The sequence below is a fragment of the Aulonocara stuartgranti genome, assembly GCF_965226115.1.
Source record: "Aulonocara stuartgranti genome assembly, chromosome: 6".
Lineage (NCBI taxonomy): Eukaryota > Metazoa > Chordata > Actinopteri > Cichliformes > Cichlidae > Aulonocara > Aulonocara stuartgranti.
The window spans coordinates 22,211,979-22,228,976 of NC_138944.1; the positions used below are offsets into that span (position 1 = coordinate 22,211,979).

The 16,998-nt window shown below is 38.7% G+C and overlaps 1 protein-coding gene across 1 annotated transcript; it reads left to right on the forward strand.

The window, feature by feature from the left end:
- The first annotated feature begins 11,668 nt into the window (after positions 1 to 11,668).
- Positions 11,669 to 16,446, forward strand: LOC309709390 (uncharacterized protein). Its single transcript, XM_082537995.1, has 3 exons — positions 11,669 to 11,716; positions 15,642 to 15,729; positions 15,847 to 16,446. The coding sequence occupies exons 2-3, from the start codon at positions 15,658 to 15,660 to the stop codon at positions 16,222 to 16,224; spliced, it is 450 nt and encodes a 149-aa protein (XP_082394121.1). The 5' UTR covers positions 11,669 to 11,716; positions 15,642 to 15,657; the 3' UTR covers positions 16,225 to 16,446.
- The last annotated feature ends 552 nt before the right edge of the window (positions 16,447 to 16,998 follow it).

The window sequence follows — 16,998 nt, forward strand, 5'->3', positions numbered from 1 at the left end:
AGCAGCTGGGGCGCCAAAATAATACCATAAAATAACAGAAAATAACTTTCTCATAAAAATACGGTTATTTTCAGTAATGACAATACAGTTTGTTTCCCTAATTTTACATGGGATTTTGCCTTTTTCAAGTGCTTTTAAACATTAAATTAGGAACATTTTAACGTGATTAAACAATAAAATTACCTATAAACAAGGTCAATGAATGTGGCAATATGAATCATAATACGTAAATGTGCAGAAATATACAGTTAACAGTTGGTTTAAATAATAATAATAATGGATTGCATTTATATAGCGCTTTTCAAGACCTTCAAAGCGCTTTACAGTTCCACTATTCATTCACTCTCACATTCACACACTGGTGGAGGCAAGCTACAGTTGTAGCCACAGCTGCCCTGGGACAGACTGACAGAAGCGAGGCTGCCATATCGCACCATCGGCCCCTCTGGCCTGGTAGGTAAAGTGTCTTGCCCAAGGACACAACTACAGAGACTGTCCGAGCTGGGGCTCGAACTGGCAACCTTCTGATTAAAAGGCGAACTGCCAACTCTTGAGCCACGATCGCCCTAAATAACATTATATGATGTGAAAAAAGTTTATAAGAATCATTTTATATATTTTTCCATAGCATTGCATTTGAATTTAACAGTTCAATCTAACAAATATTTGTGAAATTATGATACATTTGTGAATGTATTTTAACAATCTAAATATGCATATGTACAGACAAATATATTTAAAAAGCAAGAAAATTATGTATTATTACATTTACAGTGATTATACGTTATTTTACATTTGAAATGTAAAATCACAGTCTATTTATATAAATTTAATGCTATTCTAGAAACACAGTACAAAACTGTATAATACACAGTAAAATAATTTTATATTACATATTGTCTTTTACAGTGTAGGGTATGTTACAACTAACCCAGACTATGGAGTTAAGAGTAACATTTCACTCTTTGTGTTTGAGACCATACCATGCAATTAGTAATTGTGTTGCAGAGAAAATAGCTGTGCGATCTAATAGCAGTTACATGTAAATACATTACATCTAGAATCCACTACCTTAAAATGTTTCAAACTGCAGACAGAAATGTCAGAAATGTTACAACTATCCCAGGGATAAGTGTGGTACAGGCCTTATACAACTTGTTGTTTTTTCCTAAACACTGAAAAAACACCAATGCAACTTCCAAATATGCAAGGCAGAAGTCCTATATTTCGTAGTAAAATTAAGCAAAAAGAAATAGAATTTATCATTTCCATACTTGACATTCCTGAAGACAAGACACTCCTTATTGAATACGAAGTATTTTATTTTATTTTTTTATAAGAACGCGTGTATCCACAGCCAGGAAACTCTTACTGCCCTCTAAATCTTGCATGCAAGTACTTACCTTATTACATGCTGGTTTTAATAAAGCTGTCAGTTGTGCTAGTGACCTCTCCAGGGACCAGTTTGGTTTATACTGCTGCTGCCAAATCATTCAGTCAGACACCTATACCCTTCCCTTTGTGAAGTTTATAGACACTATATATCATTCAACCCTCTTTAACTGAACAACTCTTTACTGCAGATAGAACAGCATCATCGGTCAGTGAGGAAACACATCTGAAGCTTTCATTTTTTTGGTGTTTTTAAGTCTCATAAAGAATAATTTGCAATAGATTTAATTGTTTAAAATGAAAAGATGAGACGATTTTAGTCTTTAAAAACTCGCCAAACAAACCTATATGCCCTTTATTTGATACGTTCAAATTAAATATGCCATCTGCATACATTTATACATGATGGCTGTGAAATTATTATTTCTTAAAAATCAAAACGTGCAGTCAGTTACCAACCAGCAAATTATAACTAAGAAAAATCAGAATGTAATTTGAAACTTGCATTACAGGTTATGATATTTTTTTAGATACTTAGTGGTAACCACAGAAATCTTTTCTGTGAACAAAATCCAATGTGCAGTGATTTTTCAAATAATATTCAGTACTACAAAACCAAGGATGTAACTCATCTACTTTCATCTCTGAATTATACAATTTTATTTTTAAGTCTGCACAATGCCAGTAGTTCTCTAGTCATTAATATACTGCTGCATAGGCTGGACTGTAACTACATCGTAAGGTTTTAAAAACTGAGCTTTAAAATGAACAGTGGTAATAAAAACCGAGAGAGGCCGACAGCGATCACTGACTTTTTTAGGGTTTGTCCAGATTAAATAGAACAAGATACAAAACATGTTAAAAATACAACAGCCTTAATAAATGCAGAGTAGTTTGGACTTGGAAGCAGGATTCATACGTCATCACTTAAAGACCAGATATCCCACCTGCTGTGAATGTTTTAGTACAGTTGTAATTATTATCACTTGTCACATCCTGTTTATGACAGCTAAAATAAAAAAAACATTCATATAAGAAATAAAATTGTCTGGTGTAAACTGTGTATAGTGTTAAATAGGCCTATACTACTGTACTTTAATGTTGGTCACAAGGGTGGTGCATTAAGAGCCAAAAGTTTGAGAACCACTGTTCTAGAATATAGAAAACTGTTCAGGATTTTCTGATTGTTGTCTCTTTTATGTCTCTTTGCTTAACTGCAGGTCAGCAAAGGTAAAATAGAATCTGTTGTCTGGGTGGTGGCTGAGTTTGACTTATCTTTAAAAACCTTTGTATACATACAATCATGGATGGTACTTCTTCAAGTAAAAATACACAAGTTGCATAAGTAAATAAATAACTTTATTAGACTCTATAAAAGTCAACACATTTCTCTCAGGAAGTGTGTGGTTCAAATAGAGATGTATTGATTTAAGGATGGATCCCCACTAAAGCCCAGACAGCATTATCAGACAGAAGAGTAAGTGAAATAATAATTAACTTTAACAGTTTTTGATAGAAAAGGGTACTACACAAGTGTGAACACTTAGATTGTTAAGTTGGATATATAATGATTTCAGACTAACTTTCTGCACATAAATGTTTCCCACACCAAAATACTCCTTGACACATTTTGGGTTCTTGTTAAGGGTGACAATATTTGGCTTTGTAATTCTAATTAAATTTCACAATTTAACTAATGTGTTTGATGATTATGCCACTGTTGCCACAATCTGAATGACATTTACCTCACCCTATTCAAATAAACATGGACTTCAGTGTAATATGTTTGAGATAATACATGTATTGCCCTCCATTTACGGGGCTAAGCTAAGTAGTGTAGCTTCACTCTTGGCAGATTGTCAGACTCAATTCGTGCCAGCTAACAAATCTCTGAGCTCATACCCATATACAGATCCTGACCCAGAAAGATGCTAAATAGAACCAACAATGGACATAAGTGGCTATAATTTGTAGGTGCAATTACGAATCAAGATACTAGCTGCAGAAAGATGATCAAAAAGCAGCATTTTTCCTGGTACAACAGCAGCAAAGCAATGGCAGAACATCACAACTCTAAATCTAATAGTGACATTAGCAGAAACAGACAAAAATAATACTCAGAGGCAAAAGTTGACTGTTTCAACACACAGAGAACCGTACAGCAGATGTTTTCATTCGGATACACGCCTGCCTTGCCTAGAGGCTGTGTTGCTTTCTTCAAGTTCTTTCTCATTGTACTCATTCAAATGAAGGCTTGTCTTAAAACTCTCGGAAAAAACTGAAATCTGACACTAAACATATATGAAGTGCATCTAATAATGTACTGACAGTACTATACTTAGAAAATTGCAAGGCCTCATCGTTTTAACAAAGATTTAACAACCGCTCTTTTTTCTGTTTGACAACCGTACCTCCTATGCATCTGACATAGATCCGTTAATAAAGTCATAAGATGGCACTGTGCTCTCATATACATGACATTTTAGAAGACATAGACTAATTGGTAAAATGAAAAATGATCCCTGCCTCTAGTTGGGAAACTAATTTGGCCTTATTAATCGTGTGATTAATGAGACCAACAGTGACTACCAGGAAAAAGAAAAGGAGATGCTTCAGATTTTTCTCTCTTGCTAAGTCAATCAGTAACTAAATTGCCTTTGATTTATCTACAGCCACAGCAAAAAAAATAAATAAATAAATAAAAAATTATAAATTAGCTAGCCTGGATTTTGTAAGGGAGAAAAACAGCAAAACAACATTCTAACTGTCCAAATCCAATACAGCCACAGCATTTTAATAAAGTCTCACTTACAGAGTAAATGTCATCACAGACTTTCAAGCTTTACAATATATGAGAAAATAATCCCCAAAATAATTGACTGCCACTGATTGTATATTGCAGTGTATTTGAAGTGTATCTTTCAACCATAGCGAAACTGTAGTTAAGCATTGTGGTCAATTATGTTTGCTCCCAAACATTCAGATTAGTCTTAATGCTTATTTAATCTTATGGGCCCACGTGAAGATACAACCCGATATCATGGCAAAGCGTGTAGTTCACTCATCAGTCCACGGTGTCCGTTTTATGCTTTGCCTCTCTAAAATGTGAAATGTACACGCATGCAGAACTTGCAGTAAGAGCAGAAGGAGATATTTTATCTCAAACCAACATGAAAATAATCACAAGAAATGCACATATATATGTGGCTTTAAATGTATTATCTCCCCCTGCTGGTAATGCAATTTCTGCATGTTTGTCTATTTCATGTTTTGTGAAGGCAAAGCATGAAATAGACGTGGTCGACTGGCCTGTCTATTATACACGATTGGAAGGTGGGCTTACATTTACTTTGACTAAAGCCAAGTGGACCAAGCAGGCACTCAAAGGTCTGTTGTGAATATCAGGAAAAAATAATTTTTACAAATATTTTTCACTGATGAAGCAAATCGTGATCGACTGCTCTCCAGGTTAAATTTGCCATAGTGACTGCTATTTCCAGACAAAAGTATTTAACCCTTTAAAGCCAAGACTATCATGTTTGATAAACAAGTTTCTGAGACTTTACATCATCAGTGTGAGAGCTGAAATTACTGACATAAATTACAAAAATAAATTAAAATTCATATATGCAAATTCATCTTTAATTTGTTTTTTAAATTTTCATCAAAAGATTCACTAAACACTCCATTTTCAAAAAAATTAACATTTTCTGGGAAATATGTCATGTTTTAGACTTAAAAGGGTTACAAATTGCACAGCATACTAAAATGAGTAAAATAGAAAAATTACTGCTTAAACTGCTAATCCATTAAAGCAATTGGAAGTATGCTGGCAATGTGCAGCCATGTGAGTCTGAGGTAATATCTTTGGGTACATAGCATTCATTTTGTTCTAAGCACCAACTAAAACTGAAACATGAAATACAAAGAATAAGCACTCTGTGCTCCATGGGTATTCTGGTAGGCGCACTTACTTCTTCTGTGTAACCAAACCGTGTTTAGTAAGTAATTAAAAACAGTGTCACAGAATCATTTTCCTTATTGTGATGAGAAAGTTGTATAATCTCTCTGTTAGTCCAGTTTTATTTGCTTTCTTTTAAAAATTGTGGTATGTAGTTGTAAATCTATCACACTTTCACATTTGCTAAAAAACAATTTCTCTTTCAGGATTGTTTAAGTTGTTTTTATTATTGCGCATACATTATCAAAAGGACTGTGTTAATGAAAAGCACTTCCCACATCATATATGACAGTGTATACAGTCACACACACACACTCACACACACACACACACACACACACACACACACACACACACACACACACACAAAGCCTGAACTGTGAAAAACAACTGTTGTAATAGTCAATATTTAAATTGATTTTGTAGTACATGAAAAATATACAAGGTTTTGAGACAGGCGGTGTCATGCAAATGGTGCTTTTCACACTAAATAAATACAAAAAAGAGAAACTTACTGCAGATCAAAACTAAAAAAATAGGCCTAACTCTCTAACAACTGACTAAAATCAGTATTCCCATATGGGATACAAATCCAAGCCAAGTGGATTATGCTAATGTTTATGTCCCTGGGAATTTACATTTGAAAAGCAACCCTTATAAATACACTCATAATTCAGTTCTACAGGCACTCACCTTATATCACATGCATTGTATAATTCAGAAAACTATAGTATGTCAGTAAGACCAAGGGAACAATTCAACCTGTCCAGGATGTGGTAGCATGGGCCCTATCCTGAAGTCATTGCTAGCATAGGGGCTCATGGGTGGTGTCTTAGGGTTTAGATGCATTGTAATTTGGATGGAGTCATGAGAGTTAATAATGAGATATAGTTGGGCTCACCTCAATGCACAGCACAGACTGTGGAAACAATCTCCTGCAGAGGAGCTGGACACCCTGTTTTCCTGCTAGTAGAGTTGGAGGAGGTAGCCAAGTGATGGAAGCCTGGGTGTTAGACTGCTGCCTCCCCACAACCCGGACCTGGAGGTAGAAAATTGATGGATATTTATAAATCTTGCTTCTTTGATATATTTAGACAGTTTTGCTGCGGGATATTGAATTCAATTTAATTTTATAAATTCCTCACTCGCCCGGTGGGGTACTCTTTATCCTTCAAGCTCAGGTCCTGGGAGCTTGAGGGTCTTGTGCAGTTTCTTTGTTATTTCTATGACTCTCCTCTGATTTTACTATCATTCAGTATAGCTACATCTATCACTATGGCTATCTTCCTCTGCTTGTCAATCACTACTATGTCCGGTTGGTTAGTCATCACCAGTTTTCCGTCTGTATTTGGAAGTCCCATAGGATCTTAGCTCTGTCATTGTCAACCACCCCAGGGGGTGTGTCCCTAGGACTCTAGGACTTCCAGGCCATAGGACTTCCCCACAGATGTTCCTATATAATATTATGCTAGCCACTTGGTTGTGGCATTCCATGTATGATCTGCCTTGTAGCATCTTCCACCCTGTTGTTATGTGGCAGATTGTCTAAGGGGGACTTTTGCACAGCTTGTAATTGGTATCTTGCCTGGTGTGTTAGACCCTGGCCTCTGTGGGCCTTGTGCTTAGAGCTTGTTCTTGTGTTGCCATGATTACTGCCTATATGCTGTCTTTCAGTCCAGCTTTGTCCAGCCACTGGTAGGATTTCTGGATGTCAGAAACTTCTATCTACTGGTGGTTCACAGCATGCCTATCCTTCGATGATGGCTCTTCTCCTTGCTTCTTTCTTCTTTCCTGGGTATTTACTAAGCACACTGTCAGCTGTGGCCATCTTCCTTACGTACTCATGGATGTTCAGTGTGGGTAGAGGTTCTGACACTAACCAGTCCTCAACCACTTTCCTTTCGGTTAGCGTGCAGTGTCAGAGCGCTGGATTTGGGGTGAAACCCTACATGCATAGTAAGGAGCTTCCTTGTCTTGATGTCAGTGGCTTCTATCACCTCCTTTGGCCAGCGTATTATCCCAGGATATCTGATCACCGGCAGGGCATAGGTGTTGATCCTTGTTAGTCCCATGCAGCTGATTCCTCAGGTCTTGCCTTACACTCTGCACGTGTTTGATAGTCAGAGCTTTCCTAGCAACCTCTTCATGGTTCCCATTTACCTGTGGGATTTACAGGTACTTGTAGCCAGTGTTGCCAACTCCTCAGTAAGGAAAATCGCTATTGGTTGTCCTAAAAGTCGCTAGAAGTCGCTAAATGACGTCATCGCCTAATTAGCATAATTGGTCATGCTAATGTAATTGTAACCTATGTTGTTGGAGAGAGAAATAACATCGTGGAAGAGACATAAAGTGAGTAAAAAACGTCCTAAATGCATTAAGAGTTTATTTAGAACTACAAATTAAATTTCTTTTAGCAATTATTGTTTTTTTTTAATGTCACAATTCCAACCCTGCTCCTTTACCCGGGCTTGGACCGGCAAAAGTGACCCGAAATAGGCACTCTGGTGGAGTTACTTTGTGTGTGTTTATAAGTAGTTTTAAACCTTGTGATCCACAAAACAGCATACGAGTAAAAGAGTAAAAGAAGAACTGACTGCGTTACAGCACCCGCTGCTTGTTGAGAGTAACGCTTTCACGTCTTTTTTTAGCGACTATTTTTTAGAAAAAAAGTCGCTAAGGGGTCTGAAAACTCGCTAAATATAGCGACAAAGTCGCTAAGTTGGCAACACTGCTTGTAGCTGTCCTTGATGTCTGCAATGTTGCCTCCTTGTAGCACAATCCCCTCAGTTTTGACTATTTTCCTTATCTTTCTTTACGATCTAATCCAAGTGGTGTGGATCAATGACTCGATGACTCATTCACTTCTGGGATACAGCTTGATGTCATCCATGTAGGAGGTGGCTGATTATTGCTCAATTCTGTAGTCGGCATCTGTAGCCAGTTTTGTCAGTGATCTCACTGAGGGGGCTCAGGCCTCTGCAGAACACCAGGGGGGACAGGGCATCTTCTTCGCGGATCCTGGACTTGATGGTGACCTATGAAATTGGCTAAAAGTTGGCTTCTAGGGTTGTTCACCACATCCCCATCGAATTCCTGGTGAAGGCTCTTAGTGTCCTGTTGATCTTGTATATTTCTCGGCATTGTGGGATCCATGTGTGAGTCACTGAGTCACAGGCTTTCTTATAGTTATTATATTGTATTATATACATATACAATATTGTATTACATTGTATCCACAAATGTAAACAGTAAAATTTGGATTATTAAACATTCAGTGTCTCTCTTCTAAGTCCCTGTTAGTAAATGAATTAATAATTGATCAACAAATTGATTTACTCTACCTGGTTACAGCATGATGATTATGTTAGTTTAAATGAATCAACAACCCTAAATTATACTCAGCTTGTTGATCAACCAACCAAAACAGAGTTTCAATACACTTCAAAACTTGAAACAGACCTTGTCCACCCTAGTTGGAAAACTCAAAAACAGTTTTATTTGTTGTTATCTATCATCCACTTCGGCCTTACTTAGAGTTTCTGTCTGAATTCTTACACTTTTTTTTCATTTAGTGCTCATTTAAGATAAAATAATGATTGTGGATGATTTTAACATCGACGTAGACAATAAAAAATGTCTGCCTCAACACAGCATTTAATCTGTTATTAAACTCAACTGGCTTCATTCAAAATGTAAAAGAACCCACACATCACTTTAATCACACTCTAGATCATGTTCTAACATATGACATAGAAATTGATCATTTAAAAGTATTTCCTAAAAAATGATGGTTGTTCCATCATCGTGGAAGGACAGACCTCTGCACTTTCTCGTTGCAGTGACCCCCAAGCTAGACTTCAGTAGATCCCAGGAACAACAACATCTAAGATCTCTGTCCAGAAGAGAGCGGTGCCAGGAACAGCAAAGATACTGCTAGCATCTTGCATTATCAAGCTTCCAGGCCTAATTTAACACAAAGACATCTGTGGTAGAACCAGACTCAGAGAGGGGCAGGGGCAAGGAGAGAAAGACAGGACAAAGACATGCTGCGGAAAAGAGCCAGAGATACAGTATCTAATGCTAGGTACATTATAAGCAGTAATGTGAAGAGACATTGACTAACCCTCATTAAAGATGTGAGGCCAGATAGCATGTTGCCCAAATGTCCTTGAATGATCTCTAACATGACACATCTCTGAGCGAGTATATAACACCAAAGAAAAAGCACTACTTCCACTAGACCTTACACTGGATATTAACTAACGTGAGAAACATGAAACGTGTAAAGTGAGAGCTTATGAAGCACAACAAACAATTGACACATTTTAGTTGATTCTAATTGTTCAGTGTTTCTCATTAGATGTTTGAAGCTTATAAAGCATGCTGACTAAACAACTTTGTTTGACCTCCAGTAGGACCCTTCTCAGAGTAAAATTATAGTGGCAAAGCAAAAGAATTGACTCCCCTATGTCTTGCATCAGATTTTGATAACTGTAAAACAGCTGCATGTTTGACACGGACAGCTCACTCAAATGAAGCACAAATAAATGGTTTGTCTCAGTTAATTAACTCTCTGTCCATGCAGTCAATATTGCAAAACATGTATGGTATATTGGTATTGTCTATTTAATATCTATTTCTACTTATGATTTTCATGACTTTCCGCTGTCACTGCAAATACTATATTTATATGTATTTTCCTAAATTTACTGATCTGGTTTCCCCATAAAGAATTTTCTTGATTAACATACTCATTCATCTACAAGTAATTGTAACATAATTTGAATCCAGGTAACTGGATTTGGGAGTTGAATAGTCATTATGTAATAGTCATTATGTAATAGTCATTATGTAATTGCAGTTGTAATGTTTTATATAATATATATTATATTATATATTATTATAGATTTATACAAATATTATTTCTCCATAAATAATATTTTTGTGCACCTTGGCGTTAAAATTCTCCATGATTCATAAATATTTAAGATACTGAGATCAATACTTTATGATGCTATAAATACATACATAGTATCTTGCGATGAATTGGACATTCTGCAGGTAATCTCTAGTCACAAAATATGAGGGGCTCTTGTTGTGACAGGTATATTCCAAAAAAACTCCTTATAACCTCTCTGTGAAAAATGGGGCTTTTCTGCCTGGCATCACTCTCCTCATGTGGTCAGCTATTCTGCTGTCATGGTCTGCTTTCTGGGCACATTGAAAATATTTAAAAGTGAATACTATTGGTTTTATTTATTCATTTTTATTTATTTATTTCTTTTAAATCTTCCTTAGTTTTGGACATGCCAACACAAGTTTTCGTTAAAAAAAATCCCTGTAATCAATGAAGTTGTGTGGCTAAAATAAAATTGTGTCATCTGAAATCTATAATCTGTTTTAAAAATACCTGATTTCTATACCCATGACATGGGATTCCTGTTAAAATTAGAGAGCTTGATAGGAGAGAAGGATTGTGATACCTGTTGTTTAAACTTAAGGATGAAATCACCTCAGACACAGATTTGACAATAAAACCATTAACAATAATGAAACAACAATACAAAAGTATTTGCAAAAATGAATCCAATAATTATATTTCACTGTAAAGAAAATGTCATATTTAACTAATTTCTGCTGTGTCCATAGGTCAAACACGACTTCAAGGTGTTCCTGATGACATACAACATCGTAGATATGCCTGTTTACAGCTGTCTTGAAACTTAAACTCAAGTGACACACCTTTCTATTTTATAAGAAAGCTTCTGCCAGTCTAGTCTGTTAAAATACTAGTCAGTAGGCTGCAGGGCATTGTCATATGTCTTTCCTGGGAAATAACCTCTCAGCTGACATCAGACAGACAGAATCTGATGAGACCTGTGGATAACAACTTAAGGGATAACCGCACCCTTAAATTCTGCTAGAAGCCTCTCTACTGGTGTATCCTGTGTATGACGTGAAGCTTGGAAGACACTATCACCCCGCGTAGCATGGATGCCAACAGCTATGAGAACCTTCTGTCAAACTCTGCTTTTTCTAAGAAAGTCTGGAGGAGGTTTGACAATCACTGCTTGTTTTCTAGTGGAGCTAGAAGTGCTTGGCTTGGCAGTGTATGTTTCCTGTGTGTAGCTGTGTGTAAGTAATTATTTAAATAATTAATTCATTTTCATTCATAATTTAATTAAATTAATTATTAAATAATTAAAGACAGCCCTATCCAATTTATAATATGTGACATTAAGAGAACAGTTTTTTTCAGATAGAGTTAGGACTCAACTCTTAAATCTGCTACTTTACATCATGTGCTGATTGACAAAAACAGTATTTTGATAGCTGCAAGCTGCATTTCAATAAAGCTGCAAGGTAAATCATGTTTTCTTAAATAGTTATCTTTGGGCTCATTTGACATTCATGGTACAATAAGTTGTCATGCACAATGCAATAATTTTGCCCATTTCTGCTATCAATTACAGCATGTTTATTTTAATGAAGAATGTCTATGAAAAATGTGTCAGCTAGCACTTGGGATACAAATGACTAATTTTTTCCATGGCTTCTTTAAATTTGACTTTGGGCACATCTTTAGGGGTTCCACAGCTCAAAACATTTCTGCTGTTTGAAAAAGGTTCATTAGGCAATTAGAATGTTTTGTGGCATCAATCTGCATCAGTCTCTGCAAGCAAATGGTCGCTCGCTGCGGGGGTGTATATTACCGCCAGAATACTTGGAAAGATGATTTAATGTTTCCATTTGACTGCCAGTCTGCAACAATGTCACATTAATTGATCGAATCTATTTTGAAGTGCTAACTCGATTGAAAACAATGTGTGCAGTGCAGCTGAACACATCTTGAAATCAAACAGAGGGCTTGTGGCATACCCTTATTTCATGTGAGAAAATATACCATCACTACATTTAGTCTTTCAAATGGATGTCTGCTGATGATGTGCTTCCCTCCCACCGGCTAAAAGGCTGAGATGACCTTTGTTGGTGTTGCCAGTTAGGTTCTTCTAGTTCAAGCTCATTTCAACATGATATGGCCTAAGAAAAAACATGAATCAAAGAAAAAAAAAATTATAATATAATTTTCTACTGAAAAAGTTATAGGAATTGTAACATTATTGTTCCTATATCTCAAGAATTAACCGATATTATAAATTTGAGAAACTCTGATCATGTTTTCACTTAAATGTAATGTAACTTATGCTGCTATACATTGCTTGTATATGTGTGGTGCACAGATATTCATCTTTTATTTTAACAATAGGTCTTGTCACTTCTTTGCACAATTCATTTCAGTACCAAAAACATATTCAATTAGCTTTTGTCTCGTGTCTTCATGTGCTGCAGTGACAAATGCAGATATAACATTAGCAATACTAATCCCATTCTTTTGAGTTTTTAAGAGCGCTTTTGGAACAAGAAGCACTCCAAGAGCATAAACCTCCACCAAGGCAGCTCACTCTCTGGTCAGTATTTACTTTCAAGGGAATAGTACTTTATTTTCTATATATTCATTTTGTTTTCTTGGTTTTTTTAAACGTACTTTAAGAAGTTGGCGTTTATCTGAAAAATCACATATGGGTAGCATGACAGATTTTTACTTTAATTGTGCAAATAAGGTGTAAGTAATGGATAAAAGGAACTGTTTGTATATAACTGGACATGAATAACTTGAGGTTATTATATATTATACTTAGGGATTTGAATCGAGAGTAGTAGTAGCAGTCCAACTCCTTGGAATCATTAGTCTGCCTGCCTATCAATCCCGCTTATCGGTTCTTGCACTTCTCACTATGGTCAGCTGATTTCAGTTCGTGTGTCGGAGGAGGAACATAGTGGCACAGTCTACAGCATGGATATGGCCATTACTTTTAATAAAATAAAACGATGAGAGTGCGATGGTAAAGTAGAGACTGCTCCAGAACAGAAACAACTGCATTATACTGTTAACACAACTTCGGCTCTTCGCAAGCGCCTGCACAGACAGCATGCTAACGCATGAGCTAGCCAAGAACCCAGAGTTATGTTAAAGCTAAGTAAATGCTGATCCCAGCCCAGCACCGTGATAAAGTGAACTGTCATTTGTGGTGAAGGCAGTCGCTGCTTAACTTCAACTGGTAACAACCTGTTGAGCAGTCAGGCTGCAGCCTTCATTTCCCCATGCACCAGGGATAGTGGAATTGGCTCAGTTTGTGCCCCTTATACCATTTTTGGGTTCTTCTGACCACTTCTCATGCTAGGGCCTTCATCTGGGTCGGAATTTTCTCCAGGACCCAGGTCAGATTGACTACTTTTTCTTTTCAAATATTTATCTATTGCTATCAGCGCTGTCATCTCACAGCATAGCTGTGTCCCAATCCAGTGACCGCACGCTTCGGAGTACGCATTTTGAGACCTATTATGTCAGAGTGACACAACGACGGCTGTCCCAATCCGAAGTGTACTCCAAATGTACGCTTCGTGGTCCCATATATCCCACAATGCATAGCGCGATGGAGCCAGGTCAATGCGTAATGAAGACATCAGCTGCGGAGGAGGTTGAAACGGCGGCGGAGGACAGCTACACCTTAAAATGTAAGATATGTGTGAAGGAGCGAAACAAATGCCAAGATGTAAAAGTCAATGGAAGTTGAATAGTAAATGTCAAGGTGAATCTTGTGTAGGGATGGGTACCGGTATCCGGTGCCATTCTGACATAAACGGTAGTAACCAGACCGAAAAGCAGCGCCCATTTCGGTGCTTTTTTCCCTGAGACGTCATACACTTTGGATTCTAGCCAATCATTTTACCTTTCCGAGGATGGTAGGCGGGCCCAGGTACGTACGTTCTTTTAGAGCAGAGCTACAGAATAAAAAGTGCTTTAAGGTGATACTATGCAAAGGAGGTAACACCTCGAATCTGATGAAACACCTGGTGACACATAGCATTTTTTTAGAAGCTGAGAAATGCACAGTATTTCATAGCTTGCTGCGAGACCTCACACCATGCACATCTACTGCGGGAGTGGTGCCTGTTATCGGACCCGGAGTTAGCAACATCCCCCAAGAACCCGAAGAGGAGATTCCTGGCCCCTAGCCCTGCCAGTGTAGCAGAAATGATGACGGATGATGATGGCAGCAGCAGCCGTTCTTCTCTGGGCGAGTAGCTTAAAGTTGTTCGTGTGTAATTTACGTTGAGTACGCTAACCACGTTATTACATTAATGCACGTAAGGTGAACTAGCAAACACCGTCGTAGTTACATGCGGCTGTCTTCTTGTTTGATGGCAGGTACTCCCTTCACCCTGGCCAAAAAGGCTAAAATGACCAAAGAAAAAGTGGGAAACAGCTAATCATGAGAGGTTTTTAGACAAAATTGGTGTTTTTTCCATTGATTAAGCACTGCTTCCAGCCAAGAGTGATACCATATATGCTCTATAGCTGCAGAAAAGGCTGACATTGTTATCTTTTTACAAAAAAAACAGCTAAACATGAGAGGTTTTTGGACAAAGTGTGTGTTCTCCATTCTTTAAGCACCGGTTCGAGCACTGTTTAAGCACCGGCACCGTTTCAAAAGTACCGGTTTGGTACTGGTATCGGATAAAACCTAAACAATACCCATCCCTAATCTTGTGACACCTGTTGGACCCACGTGACCGTAAATGCACAGTCCTGCAAATCTGTGAATCATTTACCAGACAGAAGGCAGTATAAATAGAAGTATCACCGCTACAAGTGTAATCAATTGTACCAATATTACCCTTCCTGGGCCACAAACCGAAATGTCAACATATACCAGGCAGGAATGTAGCTGTGTACACACCAAATATCTGCGTCCGCAGCACATCACATATTTGCAAAGGTTATCACACCTGCCGTGTCAAATATGACAGAGAACCACCTGACCCCAACCTAGGGCCTGAAAAAGTGAATGTTTTGCCTCAGTCAGTGCTGCCCCTGTCCCACAAGAAATCGTTTTGCCTGACATTGCAGTTTGTATGTCCCACACAGCTGAATATGCTGAACATATGGCAAACAGGGAACTGATAAAACAGAAGTGCAAGATGGTGGGGAATGTAATCCAATGTCCAGCTGCATTTCAGGGACCAAGGAGCAGACGGGTGTTCACGGGTGCAAAACAATCAGCCACAGTGGGTTGGGGGTACAGCAACAGCATGAGGTTTACAATCATTGAGGCACAAGGGACAGTGAACTGTCTGCCCTGTGGTCCCAATCTAGTACATTCTGCTGTGGATGCCATTCAGGGAATAACCTGATTTACATGTGCTATCATATTTCGTCTGTCAGAGCAATCGTGGAGAAGATGGACCTGGTGGGGAAAATCTCCCCTGTGCAGGCCAAACGCAAATGGGAGAACCTAAAGAGGAAATACAAAGTATGTACAGTGGTGGTGACAGATGTATCTCCACACGGAATACTGCGAAATCATCTATGTAAACCTGCACTGTTGCTGTTTTTGCCAACTGCCACTTGTGATGTACTCTGCCCTCAGGAGTGCAAGTATCCAGCGACAGGCGAGGGTGCAAGTGGGAAGCCCACTGCCGCAACATGGCCCTGGTTTGATGCCATGGATGAGGTGCTAGGACAGAGGCCCTCTACCAGGCCTCCTGTCCTAATTTCCTCCATCCAGGAGGACACACCAGGGCCCAGTGCAGTAGTGGGCAACCCACTTCCTCACCAGAAGGAGCAGGAGGATGAGGAGCTGCTGGAGGCACGAGTGGCGAAAAGGAGGAGGGACGGGAAAGATGAACTCTTTGCTCTAATAAAAGAGGACATGGCACAGCAACATCAAATGGAGGAACGGAGAGTCGAGAGGATGGACAGGCTGATAGGTGTCCTTGAGAAGTTAGTGGAGCAGAAAAAGGATTGAGTCGTGTTCACAGACAGCTAATGTACATAGTTGCACTTATGCTGGCATCCCAACCTTTGTTTTGTACAAACAAGATGATTTCAGTTATGTAAATAAAACATTCAGAACATCCCAACTGTATTTGCAACCTGAATGTCCCAGTATGCACAGGCATTGTTAACCAGGCCTGACATTTGGCTGAGGAGGGAGTCTTGGGCAGTGCTGCTGGATCCGCTGGACCAGGACCAGAGAGATGAAGGAGGTGCCACAGGTGAGACCCCTGGTCTGCGTAGCCAGGTACCGAGTGGAGCATCCCACATGGGCGTCCCCAGATGTTGCCCTGGCATGCTCATTCCAACTATCCACTGCCTCATCTTCCACCTGGGTCTGCAGGGCTGGTGAAACTGACGGCTGCCATGTCACTAGAATGTAATCATAACGATGCAAAAACGACATGGTGCCAACAATCATGTTAATACAGATGTCACGTGAAATTCCAGCACTTTGAAGGTGCACCACTGCCTGATGACAAGATCGTGGTCTGGGGGTACCTCCTCCAGGGTAGACATCTCAGCAGATAGCTAGTCCCGCCAGTGTGCACCACTGAGTGCTTCCACACCAGTCTCCCACTCATCTTGGGCATCATCCTCGGGTTCCTCATCTGGGGCCACAATGTCACCAGCACCGATGCAGATGTTATGCAGAACGGCACATGCTGTTATGACCTGCAACAGATGTTTTGTCTTGTAAGTACAGTGTACATGCCAGATTATACACTACAGTTGCCATTATGAT

Coding starts and splice junctions, on each gene's coding strand:
- LOC309709390 (XM_082537995.1), top strand. CDS start 15,658: ATGGACCTGGTGGGGAAAATCTCCCCTGTGCAGGCCAAACGCAAATGG. Junction 15,730..15,846: donor ACCTAAAGAGGAAATACAAA/GTATGTACAGTG, acceptor CTCTGCCCTCAG/GAGTGCAAGTATCCAGCGAC.